Raw genomic sequence first — 6,280 nt, forward strand, 5'->3', positions numbered from 1 at the left:
TCCCCAAAAAAAAAAAAAAAAAAAAAAGAAGAAGGCCATAACGGGACTTATGCTACATGGAATTCGTGTGATCTTGACTTCATGCTCCAATTGTTTTCCAATATTAAAAATAATTATCACAATTTGCTTAGGAAAAAAACATATATATATTTCAAATTAACTACTAATAGTCAATGAAATAAATACACTTAAAATTTTAAAATTAATAAAATTATACTATCTAAATATGTGAAGTTATAAACTTAAATTGATTAATGTTTAAAAATAAAGTGCATGTCATATTAATCTACTTAAAGATTAATAAAATTAAATGTGAAATTTTAATTTATTCATTTATATTTTAAATTAATAAATGAGTAATTATTTTATACGCAATAGCTTGTAGAATTTTTAAACTTTATAAATGGATTAAAGGTGTGATAAGCGTATTTATTTATAGGATTAAAAAATAATTTTGAATTCAAATTTGATAATTGTTCTCATATTAAAGTTTGGACTAGATAATTATTTTCATATTGAAGTATGAATTATTTTTGTCCAAATTAGACCATCAACTTAGTAATTATTTTTACATTAAGATTTGAATTTGACAATTGTTCTCCTATTAATGTCTAAATTTTAAGATTTTCAAAATTTTATTTATAGAAGTTCAAATTTTAACTTAGATAAAAAATTTTCAAACTCAACATTGTCGAAAGTTGAACTTAAGCTAAAAAAAATTCAAACCAAATAGTTATTAAGAATCCCAAAAATCATTTAACCCTTAGTTAAATTCTAAGCCTATGACAGGGTAGGCTTAGGAGAGGAAATGGTGATGTGGCAGAATGCCATTAGGCTGAAAGCAACCATAATGAGCCCGTGAATTTGATAAATCCAACGGCCGATCGCGTGGGTCTCTTCATTTACTTCGTTCTCTACTTTCTTGCCCACTGCTTCTGCTTCCCTTCTATCATTTTTCCATATCACCTGTTTTCTCTTTTTTCTCATCTCTCCCCCCAACTCTTGTCAAATGATAGAGAGGAAACATGACAGTAAATCAAGCCAAGTGATAAAAGTTTCAGCCTGCTGTTACTGTCTCTGGTTTCTTTTGACCTTTTTTAAAAAAAAAAACTCTGTTTCTTAACTCGTTGTTCCTCTACTTTGCATTCATTCTCTGTTTTCATTGACATGGGTTTTCAACCTTGTTTTTATAATTGAACTTTTCCTTTTAATTGGATGCAATGTGATTTAGTTATAAAGCTGGTCTGATGAGCTAAATATATGCCGTTTTTGTTATGACTTTTGAAGCACCTCTATTGATAGGAGATGGGAAAGAAAGGGAGTGGATGGTTCTCCACGGTGAAGAAAGTGTTCAAGTCTTCATCTAAGGACTTGCCCGAGAAAAAGGTAACTGATTTTTTTTGTTGTTGGGTTTTGGATTTCTTTGCTTAATTTCTAGGCAACCGATCAAAGGTTTTTATGTTGACATCTTTCAAGATTTTCTTTTTCAGATTTTCATTTTAAGGCAGACTTAAAATAAAATACAATAAACCCAAAATCCAAAACATTCTGGATTATGTTTCTTTTAGTTAGGGGTGCTTACCCTTTTCCTATCTGAACATGGTTAGCTCTTATCTGGGTATCTTACATGCCCATTATTCATAAGTCATCTGTTACAAAACTAGATTTATCGAACTTTTCCTACATGTTTAAAATATCATATTCCACATCAATATTTAAATTTATCCAACACAATTTTTCAATAAAAAGAAAATTTTAATAACATGGATTACTTTGTTTTATTTTTCTTTGCAGCCAACGTAAATTTGTAAAAAGTAGATAGATATTACTCATTTTTAGCTTATTTTAGAAATGTATGGCGATGCTCTAATTACTTTTGCAAAGAAAAAAATTTAAAAGAAGAGAAAACATTACAAATATGAGGCAGGTTTTATAAAAGAATATATTTGATATATTAATATGATGTTAATGAATTAAATAGTAGCATGTAATTAAAGATAATTTATTTAGATTTTCTTTTAGGAATTTTTAATAATGTGTTTAATTCAATAACAAGGTAATATACATAATCCGTGTATATATCTTTTTTTATTTATAAAACTATCAACAACAAAGTATTTAAATTTTGAAATATGGAAGCATGCAAGGAAAATGACACATTAAGTATTTCTAACAGGTATTCTCAAAAGAAATTCCATAATTAATTGACTTAAACGTATTTTAAGTATAAAAATGCATAAACGGTTAATTTTCAAATTTAATTTTATACATTTTTCTCAATAATATTTCAGTCGAGGTAAATTCATATTGGAGGAGTATTCCTCTTTATCTAAACTCGGAAGTCAGTATGAAATATGAATATGTAATTATGGTTGATATATTAACTTATAATTTATATCTATACTATATGGAATATATGTTTGATATAGTGGTCCTATATATATAATTTAAAATAATAGTCAGAGCTATATTGTTGTACGTGGTGGAACAAAGATGACCATCCTTTCCATTGTTCCATGGACCATGAACACTAGCAAGGGATTGCGGTCCCCTATCGACATAACTTCCTTGATACATTATTATCAGCTTTCACGTCATTCAACTTGATATCATGTGCTCCAAATGCTAGATCCCAATCATGCCATAGCAATAACAATATGTCCTCAACTTTTTCTTAAATAAAAATGTTAATTGTTTAACATTGTACAAGAAAATGTTGAGGAAATTATTGTTTACACTGAGCAATTGTACGGGCATGGTTTTCAGAAAGAGAGTGTTGAGAAATGGCCGAATGAGGCCCCGGAAGTAGTGTCATTTGAACATTTTCCGGCAGAGAGTTCACCAGACATCACTAAAGATGAGAGTGAAACGTCAACTCCGAACAAAGATAGTGACCACGCCATTGCTGTGGCCTTGGCAACCGCTGCTGCTGCAGAAGCTGCTGTTGCTGCTGCTCAAGCAGCGGCTAAAGTTGTTCGATTGGCTGGTTATGGACGCCACTCTATGGAAGAAAGAGCTGCAACTCTTATACAGTCGTATTACAGAGGCTACCTGGTAAAACCTCTCAATCTATGAAGGCACTATTGTAAGACGGGGTTAAGTAAAAAATCACTGCATATACTTTCGTTTTCAAACGAGTTTGATTCTGTAGGCTCGGAGAGCTTTGCGAGCTTTGAAGGGATTGGTGAGATTACAGGCACTAGTGAGAGGCTATAATGTGCGGAAGCAAGCACAAAACACAATGCGGTGCATGCAAGCATTGGTACGGGTGCAGGCAAGAGTTCGAGCTCGTAGGTTGCAACTAACTCAAGAGAAGCTTCAAAAGAGAGTGGATGATGACGAAGACGATAACGAAGAAGAAAAAAGGGGAATTGAAGAACTCAAACTTGAACGAAAGCCGAAGAGTCCGTTGAACAAATATGACAGTTGGGACGGTGAGAATGTCAATGGATGTGCTTCAAAGAAACATGATGCTGTTATGAGAAGAGAACGAGCCCTTGCTTATGCCTATAGCTATCAGGTTGGTCAACTATTGTTCATTATAGTTTTTAAGTATATGAAAATTACTTTCTTCGGTGAAAAATATATAATTTAACTGTATAATATCATTTTTTAACAATATTGTTATAATTCACATTATTGCATCAGGAGGAACAACGGCAACATCATGAACAACTCCTTGTGCAACCACAGCACAATGGCAAGGATGTTGGAGTGTATCTCAATGAACGTGAGAAAGCGCAATGGGGTTGGAACTGGCTCGAGTGTTGGATGTCGCCGCAACCATACCCTGCCCGTCAATTGGGATTACAAGAGGGTGCTTACTTGGCTCTACCCCGCGCTACTACAACCACCGATAACATGTTGGAGAAGACTGTTGAAATGGACGTTGTGACACCAATAAAATCTGGCTCATACCTAACTCAGCAGCAGCTGCAATCAGACTCTAGTAGTGTCCCTAGCTATATGGTCACTACCCAATCTGTCAAGGCCAAAGGGCGAAGTCAAGGCTCAGCCAAGCAGCAACGTGGAGCTTATGTACCCGAATGGAATTCATCGACGAAGAAAGCCTCAGGTTGTGATTCCTCAAGTTCGGGTGGGGGACCAACAATCTACCAGGCCCCAAGAAGCCCTGGCCCGAAGAGTAATGGTGCCCGTGTACCGTCTAGACGTCTAAGAGGCTGTAGTCCTGATGCTGGCGCTGGTGGAGAGGATTGCAGGTTGCCTGTTGGAAGTCGGGGATGGTGAATGAATGACTTCGATTGATTGTGTTTTAGGACTTCCTCTATAAGTGTGAAATTAACTCTTCTTAAATGTAAACATGGTTAAACCCCATGTGTAGGCCTTATGGTCAGGATATTTACCATTATAAATGTGATTTGGGTTTGAGTTGCACTGATCATGTTGCTGTTAAGACTTTTCCGTCCTCTTGAAATTCATCAAAAACATTTTTTTTGTTCTCTTTCATTCATGTTGGTTATGTCATAAAAATGCCAACTGTTAATGCATTATTATGATTAGATTACATGTGCGTGAAAATGTTTTATGTAATTAATATATTTATAAAAATAAATAAGTTTTGATTAAAATGATAAAGTTAAATTATTAAAAACTATGGAATTTTGAGTTTAGATCCCATTATATTATTTTAAATTTTATATAAAAGACAAGCGGTTCAATCACTTTGTAAAATGATTGGGTATTTGTCAATTTTCTAACTAATTTGGAACCAAATTGATTAGTGACATCAACTCAACAACCATCTAATATATATAGTTTAGATAATAATAGTTTGTCCAATTCTCTGAACTTATATAGATTATGAAACATCCATGTTTTGGGTAAAAATGTAGAAAAATATATTTATAAAAATTATATTTAAACCAAAATATTTTCTGGTCCTCTCAAATATATATTGTAACACCTTGAAATGTTCTAGCAGTAAATTTGTTTTTTTTATTAGAATTGAAATTGAGCCATTTTGAGATAAGCATGGTGTTAATTATGGTATACTAATTAGAGTCTTAGTATTATTAAATTGTATTAATTAGTTAGTATGGAATAATTAGAGATTTGGGGATTGGACTAATTTATAAGATTAGTAAAAATAATGGGGTCAATGTTTAAATAATGAGAAATTAGATTTATTTGATATGGGAGATTAAAATGGTTATTGGTCCAAGGGCATTGTAACCATACGATTTTTTAGTGGTGTTGGAAATGGCGGTATCGGAACCTCATTTTCATTATTCAAGTCCATAAATATTAAAAATTAATATTTATGTGGTTAATATAGAAATATATTAAATTTTTTCCAATAAACTTGTTAAATTAATAGTTAATTAAGGTACAATGACTAAATTGTAAAAGTTTATCTCTATAGATTTTTAATTGATCAAATGACCGATTGAGCAATTGGACCACTTATAAATGGTCAAAATATGGCGGCGGATGATAAAATCCACTAACTTTAGTTAATCATGCTTAAGGTTTAATTAGTTAATGGTTAATTAAATTAATCTTAATCAATTAAGTTAAATTAAGTATATAAGTGAAAATAATTAAAGAAAAACAAAGCATTTTCATTCATCTTCTTATCCATCACCGAAACAAGAAAGAAAAATATGGTTTCTAGAAATTCAACTTTCGGTCCCTCAAATTGGTAAGATTTCAAGTCCTTTTTTGTAATTTTTATGTTTTTGATGTCATGAGAGTTTGATTTAACTAGTCCATGTACCTATTTGTAAAACTTTTGAAGTTTTTGAAAGTTTTCATTGATGATTTTTTGATGAAATTGGTGTTAAATTATTAGATTTTAAGCTTAGATATGAAAAAGGACTATATTGTAATTTTTAATTGCTAGTTTTGGACATAAAGACTAAAGTGTATAAATTTCAAAATTAATGTGCATTTTCATAATAATAGATAATAGATAGTAGAGGGTTATAGAAGGATGTGATTGAGATTGATCTCAAAATCGAAGCTCAAAATTGAAAGTTATAACAATTTTTATTTTAGGGACTAAATTGAATAAAATGTAAAATTTTAGGGGCATTCAAAAAATGAAATTAAACCGATTCATACATTTAATAGAATGTTATAAAATGTTTGGAATTGGTAAATTGAACTAAATTATTATATAAATCAAGAATTGAACCGAACTGAAGATAATCCAAGAAAAGACAAAATTTGCTTAGTAGTCCTTGAAGATTCGGTTGCTTGTGGTTTTGACCTGGTAAGTTCATATGGTATGATTTTATTAAATTGTTATGCATTTGGA

General features: G+C 31.4%; 1 protein-coding gene across 2 annotated transcripts; it reads left to right on the forward strand.

The window, feature by feature from the left end:
- The first annotated feature begins 899 nt into the window (after window positions 1-899).
- On the forward strand, window positions 900-4,402 carry LOC105791112 (protein IQ-DOMAIN 21). Of its 2 annotated transcripts, none has more exons than XM_012619024.2 (5): window positions 900-1,073; window positions 1,288-1,386; window positions 2,767-3,054; window positions 3,152-3,520; window positions 3,649-4,402. In XM_012619024.2, exons 2-5 carry the CDS (start codon window positions 1,306-1,308, stop codon window positions 4,246-4,248), a joined length of 1,338 nt encoding a protein of 445 aa, XP_012474478.1. In that variant the 5' UTR covers window positions 900-1,073; window positions 1,288-1,305; the 3' UTR covers window positions 4,249-4,402. The 2 variants fall into 2 exon arrangements, with proteins under 2 accessions (XP_012474478.1, XP_012474479.1); XM_012619025.2 differs by having other exon boundaries at window positions 901-1,073; window positions 1,303-1,386.
- The last annotated feature ends 1,878 nt before the right edge of the window (window positions 4,403-6,280 follow it).

Source organism: Gossypium raimondii, chromosome 8 (assembly GCF_025698545.1).
Source record: "Gossypium raimondii isolate GPD5lz chromosome 8, ASM2569854v1, whole genome shotgun sequence".
Lineage (NCBI taxonomy): Eukaryota > Viridiplantae > Streptophyta > Magnoliopsida > Malvales > Malvaceae > Gossypium > Gossypium raimondii.

Bases quoted from the DNA above. Each gene is read 5' to 3' on its own strand.
- LOC105791112 (XM_012619024.2), top strand. From the start codon at position 1,306: ATGGGAAAGAAAGGGAGTGGATGGTTCTCCACGGTGAAGAAAGTGTTC. The intron at 1,387-2,766 runs GTAACTGATTTT...CATGGTTTTCAG, and splicing joins AGGACTTGCCCGAGAAAAAG to AAAGAGAGTGTTGAGAAATG. The intron at 3,055-3,151 runs GTAAAACCTCTC...TTGATTCTGTAG, and splicing joins CGTATTACAGAGGCTACCTG to GCTCGGAGAGCTTTGCGAGC.